The sequence below is a fragment of the Gopherus evgoodei genome, chromosome 6, assembly GCF_007399415.2.
Source record: "Gopherus evgoodei ecotype Sinaloan lineage chromosome 6, rGopEvg1_v1.p, whole genome shotgun sequence".
In the NCBI taxonomy this organism is placed as follows: domain Eukaryota; kingdom Metazoa; phylum Chordata; order Testudines; family Testudinidae; genus Gopherus; species Gopherus evgoodei.
The window spans coordinates 75,752,432-75,773,761 of NC_044327.1; the positions used below are offsets into that span (position 1 = coordinate 75,752,432).

A 21,330-nucleotide genomic window follows, 5' to 3' on the forward strand; every position below is an offset into this window, starting at 1 on the left:
TATCTCACGTACCAATTACAATTGTTAATATTATCCATACGTCAGAATATTTGGGTTGCAGGAGGAAGTTCTGGTAGGGAATCAAAAATGATTAGTGTAATGTGGAAAATAAACACTTTTGAAGCTCTTACTTTTCAATCAAAAATGGAAACCAATATTTACTACAGACACCCAGGTTTTCTCGAGAGTTAACCATCAGTTATATTTTAATTTTGATGGTTTGTTTAAAGACTTTTTTTAATAGCACAGTTACACATTGTTTTACACCGTTATTTTAATTCTTTCTTAACCACAACATCCTTCCTGAAAATGTTAACAAAACAAAGTCCCACTCAGTGTTGTATATTGACAGAGAGGGCCTAATTCTCTGTGCACTCAGATTTAGACTGTGACTCTTTTGCATGTAAAGGTTTAGGCCTATTTGATAATTACCTTCTCTTATTGGACTACATTTTGTTCTGCTGGGTCAGCCCACTCCCTGGGGTTAATTTGATTGAGCTTTCTCAAGGAATCCAGGGAAGCTTTTTGTCAGTTTAGGTAGCTTTAACTAAGCCTTCGTAGCACAATATAATCACTCTTGCAGATTCTTTCTTCAAAGTCTGTGCAAGAATAGCAATCCTTCCCCCAAATTAGCCTCTTACACCTGTAGTTCCAATAACTAGATTTCCTGGCTTTTGCCTCAGCCTCAGCAATACAAAGCTCCCATCCAGTCTCCCTTTTTTGTCTATTTGGTTTTCTGGAGCAATTTCTCTCAATGGTAACTTCAGTAGCAGTCCATTGAGACACTGCTTTGACCCCTCAATTTCCTGGAGGGTATTGCATTTCCTCCTCACTCAGCCATTCCTTGCTGATCTATCTATATAAGGGTCTGCTAATTAAGGTCCACCTCTTTCACAGGTGCCATGGGTTGTGGCTAATCAGACAGCCAGGCCAGCTCCCAGGCCTCTGACTTAAAGAGAGGGGTATCACTTATTCTTTCACAGTGCCACAGACCTGCATCTAAGCCTGCTTCAATGGAGCTATGCTGACTTGCACCAGCTGAGGACCTGGCCCGCTATGTCAGCTACTACTGATACATACATGTAGATATGTGTATACATGGCAACTTTATACTTACTTTTCATATTTCTCCAAATGAGCTTGTAAATATCCTATTAACTTCTTTAAAGACACATTCCTCTGATGTGTAAGCACTTTTTTCCAGTATAGGAGCCCTTTATTTTGGAAGGAATTCATTTTTGGAGGTCAGGTGTAGGTTGCTGCAGATTAACTACGTTACTCAAGTTCTTTAGATGGGCAAATATTTGAAATATTAAGAACATAAGAATGGCCATATTGGATCAGACCAAAAGTCCATCCAGCCCAGTATCCTGTCTACTGACAGTGGCCAATGCCAGGTGCCCCAGAGGGAGTGAACCTAACAGGTAATGATCAAGTGATCTCTCTCATGCCATCCATCTCCACCCTCTCACAAACAGAAGCTAGTGTCATCAAGGCAAGGGCCTTGAAGAAGAATGCCTGTGTTCATGACCACATAAAGAGGGACAGAAATGTTGTTGGATAGAACAATAAAGATCCTGTGGGCCATTAAACCAATGTGTGGTCTTGGAAACCACTCTCAAATGGGTTGTAAGGAGATACCCCACACTACAAGAAGGATATGGAAAAATTGGAAAGAGTCCAGCGGAGGGCAACAAAAATGATTAGGGGACTGGAACACATGACTTATGAGGAGAGGCTGAGGGAACTGGGATTGTTTAGTGTGCAGAAGAGAAGAATGAGGGGGAATTTGAGAGCAGCCTTCAACTACCTGAAAGGGGGTTCTAAAGAGGATGGATCTACACTGTTCTCAGTGGTAGCAGATGACAGAACAAGGAGAAATGGTCTCAAGTTGCAGTGGGGGAAGTTTAGGTTGGATGTTAGGAAAAACTTTTTCACTAGGAGGGTGGTGAAGCACTGGAATGGGTTACCTAGGGAGGTGGTGGAATCTCCTTCCTTACAGGTTTTTAAGGTCAGGCTTGACAGAGCCCTGGCTAGGATGATTTAGTTGGGAATCGGTCCTGCTTTGAGCAGGAGATTGGACTAGATGACCTTCCTGAGGTCCCTTCCAACCCTGATATTCTATGATTAATGGTCTGAATTCTGATTTTGCTGTACTTTGGTATAATTCCATCAGTATCAACAGATGTAACTCGTAACTTCACTGGTGTAATTGAGCTCAGAATCAGACTCACTGTGTGTTGATCTTCCTTAACACACTTTTTAAATGATGACATAGTTTGTGTGTAGCAGCAATTTTAGTTGTCTGCTTCAAAATTTGAAAAGTACATTCCCCACCTGTTTCAGTTTAACAGCATTTTGTCTAGTGAATACATGGCATGTTGGAAGTAGGATATTGTGTTTTCTCTAATGTGAAATGGCCCTAAAAGCTGTTTGACTGTATTATTGAAGCAAGCTCTTTGCTGCTTGGATAAGACTAACAGTCCACTAGCTTATTCTTTTTATTTACGTCACATCCTTTATTTGTAATAAAAAACCATTTTAGTGTATTGTTGTTATAGTAAAGGCATTGAATTGTTAAAGGCGTGTCATCCAATTGCTCATTGGGTGGCACAATATGTTGCAAATTTGGAGATCTGGGCAAAACACTCTCAACTCAGGAGGTGAAACTTCCATCCTTTGCTTCACCTGGATGAATATCACAGGCTCTGGCAGAGGAGAGAGAGAGAGAACCTCCCTGAGCAACAAAGTACATACCATGGTATAAACTGCAGCCTGAGTCCGGCAGTTTCTCTAGAAATTCTTTAGGATAAATAAATGAGTTTTCTATCATATATAAGCAAAAAGGGAGCAATTCCCTCTCTGTAAAAGCTCAAATGTGGTGTAACACTTAGATATGGATCAGAATTCACAAGCTGAAATAGATTAAACTGTGTCAGTTGCATTAACAGAAACTCCTCAATAGATAATGACATCAGTGATTGTCATTACCAAGAACACTAGGATTCTTGAAGACAAACATTTTGTACCTGCATGGGTCTGCAAATCAGCCTTTTTTGTGCTAAGGTCCACAGGTTTGTTACAGGGTTGGTACTGCAAACTGCATGCAGCATGGGGGTAAAACATGTCATTCACTGGCACCAAGCAAATTCCCTACTTCCTGAAGTTCCTTTCCTTTTTTTTTTCTTTTTTCCTTCTGCCTTTTCAGTAGCTGGTGGCTCAGCCAGTCCTCCCTGACTGCAGAGCTTTTTGAAGAAAAGTCCAAACTTTATTTCAGAGGGTACGTCTACACTACAGGATAAATTCGAATTAGCTTAAACCGATTTTATAAAACAGATATTATAAAGTCGATTGTGTGCGTCCACACTAGCCACATTAATTCGGTAGTATGTGTCCGTGGTCCGAGGCTACCATCAATTTCTGGAGCGGTGCACTGTGGGTAGCTACTGTAAAATAATGAGGCCAATAACGTCGATTTGCGTCCACACTAACCCTAAATCGATATAGTAATATCGATTTTAGCGTTACTCCTCTCGTTTTGTAGGAGTACAGAAATCAATTTAAAGAGCCCTTTAAATCGATATAAAGAGCAGTGTAGTGTGGACGGGTGCAGCGTTAAATCGATTTAACGCTGTTAAAATCAGTTTAACAGCGTAGTGTGGACCAGGCCAGATTTTTAGACTAGCAGTTTTGGTTCATTAATGTGTTTGTCTAATACCCAGCCAGTGCCCTCTGCAAGATTCACTGAGAGAAACAGGCTGAGAAAAGCTCAAGGCAAAAGGAAGTGAAGAAGAAAATTAACTTTTCATCTTGACAGTTTTTCTGACCAGGGCTCTACAGAGATATAAAGATGAGGGAAACACACAGAGTGATATGAATTCTGGAGTATCTTGGATTCAGTGCAGTCAGACACTTGGTGCCAGGGAAGTCAGTATTCATCCTCAGCAATGGCCTCCAACTATCAGGAACAATTTTTTTCACCTGAATGAATGTTTTTCTGTTGAAAAATGCCTTTTTCACAAAACTAAAATTTTAAATTTTGGCCCTGATTTTGACTTTTCATCAGGAAAGTTGAGTTTAGAGCTCCTTGACTGTCCACATGTGAAGTGAAACTGAGAGAAGCTTTCCTAGAGGATTGGTGAGGCTGATTGCCCAGGCACTCTGCCACCCACTCCCTTACCACTCCCGTTCCACCCCTCCCTCCCCTTGCCAGCTTTGGGAGCTGGACTGGGAGAGATCCCTAGGCACAATTCTGCTTCCCCTCCAGCTCCAGGAGAGGCAGAGAACCCCTGCCTTCCTTTTCTTCCCACTGCCTTCCCAGCTGCAGATCTTCCAGTGGTAGGAGGCTTGAGTGTGCAAGTTCCCTGACTCTCTGGCAGCCAGGTTAGAAAGCCTTTCAGGCAGGGAGACAGGAAGACAACCGTCCCCCCCCCCACTTTTTTTGTTTGTTTGTTTGTTTGTTTGTTTGTTTGTTTGTTTGTTTGTTTGTTTTCCACAAATGGAATTTTTTTTAGTCTTTCCATGATAATGTTTGCTTTTTTTTTAAAAAGTTTTGTCCTGGGTTGGGATGACTTTCCCTCATTCTCAAAAATAAATTTTTCATGAAAAGGGATTTCATTTTCTAGCCAGCTCTAGATTCAAGATCTTACCTCAGAAGGATGATGTTTGAAGATAGCTATAATAGAAAAGAAGTGGTACTGAAACAAAAAAACCCCTATTTTTTATCTTTAAAAAAGATTAGGTTAGAAAAATTTGAACTAGCTCTAGTGGTGGATGAAGTAGGTGGGTATATACATAAATAAAAAACAAACAAACGGGGCATCATTTCTTCCATAACTAGAAGTGAGAAGGGGTTATTTTTTTCAAATTTTATATAAGAACAGTCATACCGGGTCAGATCAATAGTCCATCTAGCCCAGTATTCTGTCTATGACAGTGGCTGGTGCCAGATGCTTCAGAAGGAATGAACACAACAGGGCAATTTTGTCATTCAGTCCAAGCTTCTGGCAGTCAGAGGTTTAGGGTCACCCGGAGCATGGAGGTGTCTCCCTGACCATCAGGGCCGGTGTAACCACTAGGCAGCCGCCTAGAGTGCCAAGATTTAGGGGCAGCAAAAAGTGGTGCCTCAAATTTTTTTTACACTGTTGCTGGAAAACGAATGAATAAAGAAAAGAGAACCGTTGTTGAACTTGCATTTTAACTTGTCATTCTTCTCTCGTACATTATAGCTATAGCCTATGCCAACTCTCCATTGCGGGCACAAGCGTACTGCTTCACTACAGTACAAAGTGGCAATGATGTCATTTTTCTTGTCATGCGCAGCCATTACCCGCTCTGACAGGGTGTTCATAATGCTAAGTTTACTAGTTTTAGGAGGTTGTCGACTGAGGCTAACAATTTTTATTGAGTTGTTTCAGATCTAAGACTCTGGCAGTTGCTGCTGCATCATTTCACTAATACTTTGTGTCAATTGTGTGTGTATGTTAAATATTTGAGTGTATATGTTTATCATGTGCGAATATGCATGTGTAGGTTGTTAAAGTTTGTCATATTGATATTGTCAGTTGTATGGCGGAAATTCGCCATTCTAATTTTATAAATTTTATTAATAACAATAATTGGATATTCTAAAGGTAAAATAAAATGTAGTTTTTTATATGAAAGAATGAAAGAAGTATACGTGAACAATGCCACATTATGCAGTATTTATTTTTTGAAAGTTTATAATGAACGATGCTCCAGGGGGAAGGGTGGGGGGAAAGGGGGCACAAGGTGGAAGTTTCGTACCATTTTGACTAATAGCCATTTGTACTGGAATAAGTTGGGTGTTTCTCTTCAAAAGATAATTGTTTATCTTCAGAAGGACCTTGGTTCATTCAGTGCACAGGACAGATCTACTCAGGATTGTGTAGTGAAGTAAGCTGTTGTCTATAGGAACCTTGGCTCACCTGAAGTTTGAAGATTTGTAATGAAAGAGGCAGGGGGTTGCACTGAGAGAAAGGAGTATCAATCTTATGGTTAAGGCAGTTGAATGCCCCTATGGAGACGCAGTCTATCTGTTCCTCTGCCACTGAGTTCCTATGTGATGCTGGGCAAGTCACGTACACCAAACTTTTCAGATAGTCACTTCTGCATGTAATTAAAGGCTGTATCATAATGGGGTCTGAATTAAGGTTGTGTGGGCAACATCATTCTGGCATATCCTAAATTAAGAGTGCTTGATTTTGAAATCTTTTAATACTTTTTAATCTTAATTTTGTATTTCCTATTTTTTTATGGTTCAGTTTATTGATCATAGCACCCTTAACTAACACTAACTAAAGATTTTTGCTTGTGAATTTAGACAAAACTCACTGAAATGATGCATTTTTAGGACATGTAAGAAAATCCATTTAAAAATGTCATGAGTCAGTAACAAGTTATAACTGAAGATCCATTTATTTTAAATTTAGACTATTGAAAAATGTACTGCTGGTTTAGACCTTTAACTGAAAATTAAAGCAGCACTCTCACTGATTTGATAAAAGCACTGATCAAGAGAGTTTAATGCAATGTCTACTAAACATAAAATGTGGTTTATAATTGGTCTGTCTCTCCTGATCTTTTTAATCAGACATCATATTTTCATCATGCTCATGTTTCTGTACAATTTGTATTCTATTTCAGAGTTCTATGGTAGTGATGGTTGTATTAGCTAAATAAACTATTTTCTTTTGAGAGAAAAATTCATCCATATTTTCATTGTGAATTAAGTTGGATCCAAGAACTGTACTATCATTTAGCTAATAAGATTATTCCTAAATAGAATGAGACAAACTACCAACATAACAAAGTAATTTCAAAGTGCAGTATACAGCTGAAAAGTTCAGAGTGGTAGCCGTGTTAATCTGGATCTGTAAAAGCAGCAAAGAGTCCTGTGGCACCTTATAGACTAACAATACGTCTGTTAGTCTATAAGGTGTTAGTCTATAAGGTGCCACAGGACTCTTTGCAGCTGAAAAGTAATTGTTCAAGCATTGTTTCCCTTAGAGGATTTCTAGTTGTCTGAGAGCTTAAACACTTAATGATTACACATTCTATGAAACAGAAGATATTAAAGGCCTTCTGCTATCTGCCATTTCAATGTTTTTATTTGACTTCATATTGAAGATAATATCTTTCAAGACCCTCACTACATTCTAGGATGCTAGAGAAGAAGACTAAATTTTCCTTCAGACTCTCTGCTTCTTCAGATGTCTAAGCTTTATCTTTCAGTACTAACTTAAAGGAATGGCAGATATCACAATAAAGATATAGGTCTGGTTCTGGGGTGTCTATTGTGGATACTTGTGTGGAAGAAAATACTTCTCACTTCAAGTGACACGGTGGAGTGTGGGAGTTTTAAGAAAGTAATGTTGGCGATATTAACCAGTAGATTCAGATTTCATAATTTGTTTTGTTCTGACAGATACAGGAAAGGCTATTTTTCTTTTATCAGAGGGTAGCCATGTTAGTCTATATCCCCAAAGCAACAAGGAGTCCAGTGGCACCTCAAAGAGTAACAGATTTATTTGGGCATAAGCTTTTGTAGGTAAAAAACCCACTTCTTCAGATGCATTATGCTCAAATAAATCTGTTAGTCTTTAAGATGCCACCAGACTCCTTGTTATTTTTCTTTTGTTATTCAGGCGAATAGCTACAGCTCAGTTCCTGAAAGTTCCTGATTATTTCAAGAACTAGTAAATTCCCACATATATTGAAGCCTTAATCTTGACCTTTTATATTTTATGGTTCCAGTGAAGTAGTTAATGGATAAAAATGGTGTTGATTAGGTCGAGCATTTTGTAGTCATCACTATTGTAACGTACATTACTTGTTCTGCACTAATCTAGATTGGGCGGGAAGTTCAGAGCTCTCTTCATGAATGCATATGCCTGGCTCCACTCCATTAGACCGCAAACCTGTAATTGACTCCATGTGAGTGGATATTGGTGTCCCTGTGAGGAGTTCCAGTGAAGTCAGAGGGACTTTGTGTGGGCTTGGGGTTCTGCAGGATTTTGGGCTTGGGGTTTTGCAGCCTTAGTTCTAGGATGTATTTTTTGTTCTTTATTCTGCCATATGTATTATATAGTTATTTTGTTGTGGTTTTTTTGCCTTTCAGAGAACAAATACAATTGGAACTAGTAATGCAGATTTTCCCTTGGCTGATTCCGGAATGTACCAGTTGGACATTACATTAAAAAGGGGTCAAAATTTAGCAGCGCGGGATCGTGGAGGTAAGAATATGCTGATAAATGTGGTTTTATATGTGTCGTGTAAGTTATGTTTTTAGTAGTTGAATAAAATGCAGTACTAATACTTCTAATGGCTTATTGACCTGAAAAGTGTCTTTAAGGGCCTGTCTGTATGGGGTCAAGTATCAGAGGGGTAGCCGTGTTAGTCTGGATCTGTAAAAGCAGCAAAGAATCCTGTGGCACCTTATAGATTAACAGACGTTTTGGAGCATGAGCTTTCGTGGGTGAATACCCACTTCGTCGGATGCATGTAGTGGAAATTTCCAGGGGCAGGTATATATGCATGCAAGCTAGAGATAATGAGGTTAGTTCAATCAGGGAGGATGAGGCCTTGTTCTAGCAGTTGAGATGTGAAAACCAAGGGAGGAGAAACTGGTTTTGTAGTTGGCAAGCCATTCACAGTCTTTGTTTAATCCTGAGCTGATGGTGTCAAATTTGCAGTTGAACTGAAGCTCAGCAGTTTCTCTTTGAAGTCTGGTCCTGAAGTTTTTTTGCTGCAGGATGGCCACCTTAAGGTCTGCTATAGTGTGGCCAGGGAGGTTGAAGTGTTCTCCTACAGGTTTTTGTATATTGCCATTCCTAATATCTGATTTGTGTCTTTTCCGTAGTGACTGTCCAGTTTGGCCGATATACATAGCAGAGGGGCATTGCTGGCATATGATGACATGTATTACATTGGAGGACGTGCAGGTGAATGAACCAGTGATGGTTTGGCTGATCTGGTTAGGTCCTGTGATGGTGTCGCTGGTGTAGATATGTGGGCAGAGTTGGCATCGAGGTTTGTTGCATGGATTGGTTCCTGAGCTAGGGTTACTATGGTGCAGTGTGCAGTTACTGGTGAGAATATGTTTTAGGTTGGCAGGTTGCCTGTGGGCGAGGACTGGCCTGCCACCCAAGGCCTGTGAAAGTGTGGGATCATTGTCTGTATGGGAACACTTAGGAAAGTTAACCCAAATGAACTAAAGGTGTGAATTTAAAGTGCATTAGTTAAACCATATTGATCCTCTGTGTGGATGATTTCATTCAGAAGCTACAGCTAAAGTGAACTGTGGACGCTTTACTTCTGAATGAGAGCATCCACACAGGAGATTTAGTTAACTGGGTTAACTTTCCTAAGTGTCTCCATGTAGGCAAGCCCTAAGTGTTAGGTTGTAATGTTTGGCTAAGAACAAATATGCCCAAAAGTGTTTCCCTGAGATAAATAATGCACATACATTAAAAAAAACTCTACTTGATCCATTTTTTGGTCATAGTCTTGCAAATACAGTGTGTCTACAGCTGCTGGCTACATATTAGTGCTTCACAAGTTGCATTTGGGTCATGCACTGGGCACCCTAGTTTAGAAAAAAGGAAACATTCTTACAGGGCAAATTGACCTATAGGAATACACGGTTTAATATATATATATTTTTTCCAGTGTTGCAGAACCTGCATCTGCAGCTCCCATTGAAAACCAGACCATCTGAACATAACATATATTCAGACTTTTATGAGGAGCCAGTCTGATGTGAAAATCTGACTAAAAAATACTTTGAATCTGTTGTGAAATAGATACCGAGGAGCTGTGTGGGAAATATAATAGCAACAATAATATTGTTAAGAATCTTTCCAAGAAAGACTTATTGGTCACATCACATGATCAGTCTAAATTTACCTGGCTAGATTCAGGTCTCAGCTACAGTGGTGTAAATCTGGAGTAATTCAATTTAAATCAATGGTGTTACTTCAGATTTACACCAGTGTAACAGATCTGAATATGGCTCTCTGTTTCAAAAATAACTTATCACTCTATTCTTCCTCGTGGTATATAGATACATTAGCAAAGTGTGCTTGATGTTCATAAAACAAGATATTATGATGTTCTATGAGGTAGAAAGATGCCCATATAATTGACTCAGTCTCTGAATCAAATTCATTAGAATAAAAACATAACTTATTTTATTTAAACTTGAAATTAAAATATGAATACAAATTTCTTGCTTTTTGTGTGAGCAATATTTTTATAACTAGCATAATTACATTTTGTTATTATTTTTCTTCTATAATTTAGAAGTTTAATTCTTTTGGTAGGCCTTTAGAAATTTGGGGGCATTAATCAGGCAACCATGCTAGAGAGCATCTGAACTCCCTGCACACTGCAGAGATGCTCTGCATTAGCCTTGTGTAGGCCAGGACAGAAGGTGGTGGGGTGACCAGATGTCCCGATTTTGACTCCTTGATCTGGAGCAACGTTACAGACATTGCTCTTGTGACATTCTATATCTTGGAGGAGCACCTTGTAATCCCTGTATTCCTTATTTATATATAATTTTGATCTTGCATATAAAGCATGCCATGTGAGGTATCGGGAGAAAGGTTATGATTTGCCAAAAGTCATTGTTCTATCTAAATATACATATCTTTAGTGCATATGAAGTTATGTGATTGTGTTGTATGGTTGTCACTAAAACATGCTGTAAGATGGAGAATCAATCAGATCGTAGCTCTCCAGCAGCAACAAGAAAAAAGTAACCAGTGGCTGGGCATGTGTTGAACAGCCATCAGCAGCCATTGTCCAGAAACAAAACTACAATGCAATGACATGCTTGGACAAGGCCACACCAGTGCAATTGCTCAACTTCGCCTGGGGACTCAGCAATGTCCGCCAGACATGGACTTGTGTTCTCCAAGCACATGAGACTAAGGGTATAAAAGAGAACACAGTGGCCCCAGCCTGGCCTTTTTGCTTCCTCCTCACTTGTGCTGCAAGCAACAAGGACACTCAGAAGACTGAAGACTCCAACAGAGGAGACTGGACAGGTTTCAAGGGTGAAACCTGTGTACTATGAATTGCAATATCCAGTGGGGTGAGAAAAAGTTTGGTTCCCACTCAGCCTATCAAGTTCATTGGAGCCCCGTAAGATTCTACAAGCTTGCAGACTGGCTATTTTAAAATGATTCACCACCTTTGTCTCAGTCTGCAGTCTGAGCTTTACACAACAGTTTGGATGTGCTTGAGGTTCTTGGTCCACATGTCTGCTTGCATGCAAGTGGTCCAATTTTCAAGGTTGCCTTTTAGCCCTCTTCAAATGTGGCTCAGGACAGTTTACTGTCTAACTCTTCACTCTTTGCATGGATTGATCCATGTGCCACCACTGGTCCTGGATTCCTTACAGTGGTGGACACTTCCAGAGAATGTTTGTTAGCATGTTTCCTTCATCTGGCCCTTATAAACTAGGCCTTGTCATAACATTTTTCCCAGATCTGGACCTTAGCGTCCAAAATATGGGTGTTAGCATGAAAACCTCCAAGCTTAGTTACCAGCTGGGACCTGGTAAAGCTGCCACCAGCCAAGGATTATACAGTGCCTAGCTCACTGTGGTCTCCCCAAAACCTTCCCTGGGGGACCCCCAGACTCAGATTCCTTGAGTCTCACAACAAAGGGGAATAAACCATTTCCCTTCCCCCCTCCGGGTATTCCCTCCCTGGGTTCCTGGAGAGATATATAGAAGCAAGCTCCGTGAATCTAAAGAGAGGGACTCCCTCCTCCCTGTGTTTCCAGGACTGGAAACAAGTACTTCCCCCCTCACCCAGAGGGTATGCAAAGTCAGGCTTAGTAAATCTAACACAAATTGGGGTCGATGAAGGATTGGTGGATAGCTGACACTTGTGCCCCTGTGTCTCTCCACGCAGTAACCTTCTTTCTGCCCACTCTCAAAATTTCCCTTCGCTCCAAGGGTATTTGAGAGGCATCTGGGCCTGGGGATCTTTTGAGTGATGGTGGTGTAATGACTTGCACCCAGTTGGGGTTTTTTGGGCAGTTGGCCTTTATATGTCCCAGTTAATTACACTTGAAGCATCTTCCAGCTTGACTGGTCACTGGGTCGAGGTGAGTTACTGGAGACTGGTGAGGTGGAAGAATAGGGCATCCGTGGCTTTACTTGGATTGTAGATGGGGTCTTTGGTTGCCCTCGGTTGTAGGGCTTATTGTTGGTGTGCCCTCTGGGGTATTCGCTCCCCTTGACAGTAGCTTTCTTGCTTTCTGCCACTTCCATCCATCTAGCTCCAATCTCCCCCGCCTCGGTGAGATTTTTGGGTTTTCCATCTTGTATGTACCGTGTTATGTCCTCAGGAACACCATCCAAGAACTGCTCTATTTGTATGAAGAGGTGCAGTTCGTCCAAGGATTTAACATTGTTTCCTGATATCCAGGCCTCATAATTTTTCCCAACGTAGTAGGCGTGTTTGGGAAATGACACATCTGGTTTCCACTTTGGGGTTCTGAAATGCTGACGGGCATGATCTGGGGTTATCCCCATTCTGTATCTGGCCTTGGTTTGAAAAAGTTTATAGTCGTTCATTTTCTTCTTAGGCATTTCAGCCGCCACCTCTGCTAAAGGTCCGCTGAGCTGTGGCCTCAGTTCTACCATGTACTGGTCTTCAGGGATGCTGTACCCAAGACAGGCTCTTTCAAAATTTTCCAAGAAGGCCTCGGTGTCATCACCTGCCTTGTAGGTGGGAAATGTCTTGGGATGTGGAACCATAATTGGCGAAGGGTTGTTAGGATTGGCTGGAGCATGCTGCCCAGCCTGCGCTAAGTCCAGTTCATGTTTTCTCTGTTTTTCCCTCTCTGCACTTTCTTTTTGTTGTTTTTCCATTTCTCGGCGGTGGGCCACCTCTTCTTCTTCTTGTTTTCTGTGGTGGGCTGCATTTTTGGCTTCTTGTTCTCTTTTATGGGCTGCCTGTTTGATCTGTTCTTCTTTTTCTTTCAGCTCCACCTCTTTTTCTCTTTGTTCCAGTTGTCGCCTGTGGTCTGCTTCTTTGATTTGTTCTTCGGCCTCCATTTTTGTCTTGGAAGGTATGGTTCCTGTTTTCTTGTGTTGTGGTGCCCTCTGGTGTTTATTGTGTGAACTGCTGGTTCTGTTGCCTCCTGGGGTCTGCCTAGCAACAGTGCCTTTTTCCCTTTCTTCCTCTAGCTAATCTTTTAAATGTAAAGTAAACCAGAAAAACCACTTTATTTGCATGTGTATTGTGCTGGTACTTGACTCCTAATGGGAGTGCTATTGTCTGACAAAAGACCCGTTTGTCACAGCTTAATGGTTCCTTGCTTAATATGCAAGCTACTGCCAGGAGAGAACAGAAAAAAAAATTCTCTCTGGTTCCTTTTGAAACCAAACCCTCTCTGCTTAAAAGCCCCTTGCAGAGAAAAGAAAAATATATTATTCCTACTGGCTTCTGGATTCTATGTATCCCACGGCTGCCACCATGTCATAACATTTTCCCCAGATCTGGACCTTAGCGTCCAAAATATGGGTGTTAGCATGAAAACCTCCAAGCTTAGTTACCAGCTGGGACCTGGTAAAGCTGCCACCAGCCAGGAATTATACAGTGGTCTCCTAGCTCACTGTGGTCTCCCCAAAACCTTCCCTGGGGGACCCCCAGACTCAGATTCCTTGAGTCTCACAACAAAGGGGAATAAACCATTTCCCTTCCCCGCTCCGGGTATTCCCTCCCTGGGTTCCTGGAGAGATATACAGAAGCAAGCTCCGTGAATCTAAAGAGAGGGACTCCCCCCTCCCTGTTTCCAGTCCTGGAAACACAAGTACTTCCCCCCTCACCCAGAGAGTATGGAAAGTCAGGCTTAGTAAATCTAACACAAAGAGATTTTCCCCCTGACTTCTTCCTCTCACCAATTCCCTGGTGAGCTGCAGACTCAATTTCCTGGAGTCCCCACTAAAGAAAAACTCCAACAGGTCTTAAAAAGAAAGCTTTATATAAAAAGAAAGAAAAAATACATAAAAATGGTCTCTCTGTATTAAGGTGACAAATACAGGGTCATTTGCTTAAAAGAAAAAAAATGAATAAACACCCTTATCCAAAATGAATAAAATTTAACACATTCCAGCAACTACACACATGTAAATACAAAAAAAAAACAATATAAACCTTATTGTCTTACTATCTTGTACTTACAACTTGGAAACAGAAGATTAGAAAGCCAGGAAATAGAAAAATCACTCTCATAGCAGAGAGGGTCAGACACAAGACAAAGGACAAAGAACTCACACTCAAAACTTCCCTCCACCCAGATTTGAAAAAGTATTGTTTCCTGACTGGTCCTCTGGTCAGGTGTTTCAGGTTACTGGTGTTACCCCTTTACAGGTGAAAGAGACATTAACCCTTAGCTATCTGTTTATGACAGGCTGTTGTCAGATCTTGTGGGGAAGGAATCTTATCCCAGTGAAAAAACAGATTCTTTGAGCCAGTTTTGCTCCTGAAAGTAATTAGTATTTGGAAGGGGGCTTCTCAAAATCAGGATGTCTAAAGGTAGTTCTTCCTTTTCAGTGCATCCTTCTTTCCATCATCCATGCTTCCTCACCTGGAAATAGTGATCTGTAGGTATTATCCCCCAAGATAATTTTAAAAAAAGAGTCTAGCACACCACTTTGGTGCTTCCCACCTCAACAGGGAGTCCATCACAGCTTAGTGAGGTAACCTTCCTGATTAAATTTAATAAAAACTAAGAGAAATCAGCAGTATTATTCAGATACAATGATCTGTGGCACAAATACACAATGAAAACGATACATAAATACTATATATGACAGGAAACACACTTTCTCAGTTAAACTAGATAGAAAATTCTTTGCACTTACTCAGAAGAAAGTCATATCTAATAAACATTACTATTAGTAGTTGAGTGATCCACGTCATATAGCAGCCATCCTGTTTAGAGCGGAGCTGCAGTTGTAACTTGCATTCTCGTCCAATTGGCTGCCCACCTAACTACCTTAAAACCAGGAAACAAAACACTCAAGATCACCAGGGTACAGAGAAGATCAAGTTTGTGCTGCAATGTTGAGAGGAATCCAGCAGCAGACTATTTGGGTGGGTCAAACAATGTTTTGCCCAATTCCTGTTTGAAATACCCTATTGTTATTTTTATTAATTATTTATATTACAGTAGTGCCTGGAAGTCCCATTCAAGATTGGACCCCATTGTGCTCAACTAAGAGATCACCCTCTCTAAGTAGTCGATACACACAAGTATGGGGAAGGGAAACTGATGGACAGAGAGATGATTTGGCTTGCCTAAAGTCCTAAATCAGTGCCCTGTCTACAGTGTCATATTACTGTCTCGTCCCATGGGGACACTTAGACCTGGGTACAGTCATGTTAAAGTCTTCTTGATAAGGAGTTGGGTCTTTTCCTTAGCATTCTCAGGAGAAAACAGTGCTAGATTTACTTCTCTTTTAATCTCCTCCTAATCATATCAGTGATGAGCATAGCAGGTAGCTGCATCAGTTGTGGGAGGAAAATAGTAAGAAGCTCTTAACGCTGAATTAACAATATCTGTCCTTCAAATTACTGTTGTTCTAGGCTCTTTCTCATGTTGCTTGTCTGACTCATTTCAAGCTAAGAAGTCTAAATTTCTAGGTGGGATTCAGGGCAGAGTGCTGCATCCTGGCAGGATCGGGAGGCTGTCAGACGAAAATTGTTGGACTCGTAGTCCATCTCAGCAGAGGAGTATTATTTGCTTTCGACTACTAGTCGAGACAGAAGCTCATTTGTTTCCTGAGTCTCCTTACAGGCCTGCCCACTGGTTGTTTGTCTCATTGCATTTTATAATATAGGCATCTTGCATTGAGATCTGCTAACTAGGACCCCTGACCTGTTCGTAGTCCTATTAACTTCCTTGAGATTTTTGCACAGGTGCAGGATTCTGTGTTTCAAGGTTTTGACAAAGGACTGGCATCTAAATCTAAGACTTTTTTAAATATACATCCCTGTGCCGATACAACCTATTGCAGTGAAAATATTGCATTAATAAGAATAAGTAGTAGAACAAATGGAAATTTTGTCCTATTTAACATTTTATAATTATTTAAACTGTAACATACCTCTGTGGTGCACGGTGTATAGCTGGCATGCTTTTCAGTGTTCGTAGATGGCTTCTGTTGCTCACGATCCCTGCTCAGAATTGGATGGAAATCTGCCTTTTCATAGTGATGTATTCAATTAAACAATTCTAGAATAAAATCTGGTCCTGTGGATTTCCTACATTCCTGTAACACATCTTAGGGGAGAATCCATATGGTATTTAGATATCCAGATCAGTGGCCTGATTTTTAAAAAAATAATTTTTTTGAGCTGCAGATTATTCAGTGCTCATGCTCACTACTTCTAAAATATCAACTTATTTATTGTAATTAGTGTCTAACCTAACCTTAGGCACTCAAGTTTGAAAAACTTGGCCATTGTCCACAGGAAATTTTTGATCCTTCCTGCCTCTGGCCTTCCTCCACTCAAAGAAAAAAATGTAGTAACTTCTGGTGATGATGGAGACAAAGGCCAGTTTCCATCTAGAAAAATGGATATATGGCTGGATACATACAGAAAAAATATATTTTTAAATGAACACAGTATTGAAACATATAATTAAAGACTTTTTATCCTTTTAAAAAATGTATTTGAGTGTCTGATTTTAGTGCCTGATTAGATTTAGTGCCTGATTTCACCCACAATATGTTTATCGCATTCAGATGCTACAGATATAGGGGTCATATGAGTACCTAAATTGACAATATGCCAAAACAGGATAATTACAAATCTGAAAATTACTTGCCATATTAAATGCTTTTGAACTTTTTTATAGAATAAAAGGTAGAAGGCGTTTCCATTTTTTCATAAGTATTTCAGTTTCATGGTAGGTGTTGCATTTATTCCATCAGAGCATCAATAAAAATTTTGAGTGTCAATTTCTACCACCCTTAATTACATTGACTACTATGACAGGTTTCAGAGTTACAGCCGTGTTAGTCTGTATCCGCAAAAAAAACAGGAGTGCTTGTGGCACCTTAGAGACTAGCAAATTTATTTCAGCATGAGCTTTCGTGAGCTACAGCTCACTTCTAAGGATCACTTCTAAGTGAGCTGTAGCTCACAAAAGCTCATGCTGAAATAAATTTGTTAGTCTCTAAGGTGCCACAAGTACTCCTGTTCTTATTGAGTACTATATTACTGTACGAGAAGCTCCGTTATTCTCTAGTAGCTCTGCTATTCTCAGTGCCAGTATGTGCTTACACATAATACATTATTACGTGATGTGAGTCAGAGTAAGAGTCTGGCTCTCTGAAAACACTTTCTCCGATAATATGATTGTTATTTTGTGAAAGGGTGGGACAAAGGTGTTGGGTTTTTGCTATTAGAAAGTAGGCAACCCTAGTGAAGGGGCTCAATGTGATTGATTCAGCTGTGTGTGTCAGAAGAAGAAAGCATTCAGAAATCTATAATAAAAACAGATAAATCATCTGGTAACATAGCCCTGAGAAGGAGCAGAGATAAGACTCCATGGAGCACAGGATTGGCTGGAAAACAGACTTGGATTTACAAACGAGGACACCTGTTGTTGTACCTATGGTGTTCAAAGAAATGGAACCTGTGTAAAACTTTTGTAAAGAAATAGCATTGCATCAAAGAAATAACTGACTTCATCAGTTGTTGACTCCTCGCCAGACTAATTATCTGGACCATTCCTGACAGGTGTTTGTTTAACGTGCTCTTTATAATCTCCACAGATGGATTCCACAACCTCCCTAGGAAATTTATTCCAATGCTTAACCACCCTGACAGTGGGAAGTTTTTCCTAATGTCCAACCTAAACCATCCTTGCTGCAATTTAAGCCCATTGCTGCTTGTCCTATCCTCAGGCCTGGTCTACATTAGTCTGTTATTTCAGAATTAGCTGAGTTAATTCGAAAAAAATACCAATGATTCCATCCACATGACCAAACCGTTTTTTTGATTTAAAGGGCTCTTTAATCCAATTTCTGTACTCCTCCTCAGCAAGTGGAGTAGCGCTTAAATCGAGATCGCAATCCCAGGTTAAAGGGATTGTGGACGCAGTTCAACATTATTGGCCTCCAGGAACTATCCCAGAATGCTCCCTTGTGACCGCTCTGGACAACACTCTCAATTCCAATGCACTAGCCAGGTGGGCAGGAAAAGCCCCGGGAATCTTTGAATTTCATTTCTTGTTTGGTCAGTATCAGCACAGAGGACCATGCAGAGTCCACCATCACAGGAGATCATGCAGTCCTGGATTCGCAGATAAGCTCCCGACTGACTGGTAGCTTTTGGGCGTTGCAAGCTTCCACAGTGCTTCTCAACTGTGAGGGCTGCTCTCATTTTGGTGTCTTTGTGCTTCAGGGTAAGGGACAGAAAGTCTCAAAGTTCCATGAAAGTGGCCCTATGCATATGAAAGTTTTGTAGCCACTGGGAATCATTCCAGACCTGCAACACTGTGTGGTCCCACCAGTCTGTGCTTGTTTCCCGGGCCCAAAATCGGCGTTCCGTGCCATGAACCTGGCCCAGTGCCACCATGATCTCCCAATTGCCACATACTGTGCTTCTAGGAATGTCTGTGTCCATGTCCTCTATCATCGCTTCCTCATTCGGTTTTGCAGCTACTGCACATGCTGCTGGATAATGCGCAAGGTATTTACAATGGTCAAAACTGCAGCAGAGAGCTGAGCGGGCTCCATGATTGCCGTGCTATGGCACCTGCATAGGTAATCCTGGAAAAAGAGCGCAAAACATAGGAGGCCTGTTCGGTTCAAGATGGCCAATAAAAGGTGGTAAATGGCTGTCTTCTGTACCTTTCATGGAGTTGGGAAGCTTGCTAGAGCTGCAAGAGCAGGAGAGTTTGCAGCGGAAGCATGAGCAGAGTTTGCGGTGGAAGCTGTGCAGCTCAGTTCATGATGGCTGAAAAACAACGGGGAATTGTTGCCTTCTGTAGCTTGCACGCGAGCCCAGGACAGACAACATGGAAAAATTAGCTAGCGATGTAAGAGCAGAAGAGCAGAGTTTGCGGTGGAAGCTGTGCTGCTTGGTTCATGGTATCCGAAAAAGATGGGAAATGGTTAGATAAAAGAGTAGATAGAAAGATGAGAGGACATGCGAGATGGATTCATAGTTCTAGGAAACAGGCGGTGCACCGTACTGCACCATCTGCTGTCAGTATGGCGTCTGCCGTAGCTTTCACGGAGGGAGGAGCGAGTGATGGAATACACCCAGAAATACCTGTGAGAATGTTTTTGCCCCATCATGCACTGGGAGCTTAACCCACAATTCCAGTGGGTGGCGGGGACTGCAGGAACTGTGGGATAGCTTCCCACAGTGCACTGCTCTGACATTTGATGCTAACCTTGGTACTGTTCACGTGCTTTAGTGGGGACACACAACACCGAATGTATAAAATCGCTTCCGAAAATTCAAATAGAATACATTTGAATTAATTTCATACTGTAGACGTACCCTCAGAGGTTAAGAAAAACAATTTTTCTCCCTCCTCTTTGTAACAACCTTTTACATACTTGAAAACTGTTATCATATCCCCTCTCAGTCTTCTCTTTTCCAAACAAATCCATTTTTTTCAGTCTTTCCTCATAGGTCATGTTTTCTCTAGACCTTTAATGATTTTTTTACTCTTCTCTGGACTTTCTCCAATTTATCCATATCCTTCCTAAAATGTGGCCCCCGAACTGAATACAATACTCCAGTTGAGGCCTAATCGGAGTAGAGTGGAAGAATTACTTCTCGTGTCTTGCTTACAACACTCCTGCTAATACAGCCCAAAATGGAGGTACTCTGAAAGTCTTTGTCACGCTGTGGGTGAAGGCCCGTTCATGCTGAGCTGTTGACGTTTGGCTGAGAGGTGGGGTGGTGGTTTGGGTGGAGGGGAGTGAAGCACATGTGCTATGTAATGTGAATCACTTGATTCAGTGTGAAATAGTCTTATTTTAGAGAGCAAAGGCATCTTTTTAAATACTACTCTCCCTTTTTTTTCCTCCCGCAGCTGTAAATGTTTCTACGCTCCCCCTATCCTCTCCATCCCAGGGGCTAATGAGCCTAATGTGGGAGCAAACTGACATGCTCAGGCATCTGGTGGAGCTGCAGGAAAGGCAGCAGGAGCACAGACCACCGATGCAGCCCCTGTATAACTGCCTGTTCTCCTCTCCAAGTTCCATATCTTCCTTACCCAGATGCCCAAGAACGCAGAGGGGAGGCTACGGTCACCCAGCCACTCCACTCCAGAGGATTGCCCAAGCAACAGAAGGCTGGCATTCAATAAGTTTTGAACTGTAGTGTGGCATTGTCCTTCTCTCCTCCCCTCATCCATCACCCTACCTGGTGCTTCTCTCCTCACCCGTCCCTCCTGGGCTACCTTGCGAGTTTCCTCCTATTTGTCTGATGAATTAACAAAGAATGCATGATTTTGAAACAAGAATGACTTTCTTGCCTCTGAAAGTGGTGACCGAATGGGGGAGTTGGTTGGCTTACAGAGAAGTACTCAACCAAGTGAGCGGGTTTTCATCAAGGAGAAACAAACAGAATTGTCACACCGTAATCTCCCTCCAGGCGATTTGCCTCAACCTCCCACCACGCCATAAATGTCTCCTCCTTACTTTCACAGATATTTTGGATCACACAGCAAGCAGCAATAACAATGGGAACATTGGTTCACTGTGGTCTAACCTAGTCAGTAAACTGCGCCAGTGAGCTTTTAAACTTCCAAATGCACATTCTACCACCATTCTGCACTTGCTCAGGCTATAGTTGAACTGCTCCTTACTGCTATCCAGGATGCCTGTGTATGGCTTCATTAGCCACGGCATTAAGGGGTAGGCTGGGTTCCCAAGGATAACTATAGGCATTTCAACACCCCCAACGGTAATTCAACTGTGAGGGCTGCTCTTATCTTGATATTCTTGCGCTTCAGGGCAGGGGAAAGCAAGTCACAAAGTTCCATGAAAGTGCCCTTACGCATGCGAAAGTTTTGAAGCCACTGGGAATCATCCCAGACCCGCAACACTATGCGGTCCCACCAGTTTGTGCTTATTTCCCAGGCCCAGAATTGGTGTTCAACGGAATGAATCTGTCGCATTACCACCATGATTTCCAAATTGCCAGGGCCCTTGCTTTGAGAGAAGTCTGTGTTCATGCCCTCATCACTATCGTGATCGTGCTGTCGTTGCCTCCTCCCCTACTTTTGCAGGCTCTGCACATACTGCAGGAT

The 21,330-nt window shown here is 41.5% G+C and overlaps 1 protein-coding gene across 9 annotated transcripts in view; it reads left to right on the forward strand.

Moving 5' to 3' along the window:
• Positions 1 to 21,330, forward strand: part of MCTP1 (multiple C2 and transmembrane domain containing 1) — a 548,019-nt gene that overhangs the window by 183,798 nt on the left and 342,891 nt on the right. For all 9 annotated transcript variants that reach the window (XR_004001078.1, XR_004001076.1, XR_004001077.1 and 6 more), the window contains exon 2: positions 8,141 to 8,255. Coding sequence is in view for 6 of the 9 variants with exons in the window: in XM_030567942.1 (XP_030423802.1) it covers positions 8,141 to 8,255 (115 nt within the window). In the remaining 3 variants the exon portion in view is untranslated. The remainder of the gene's footprint in view (positions 1 to 8,140; positions 8,256 to 21,330) is intronic.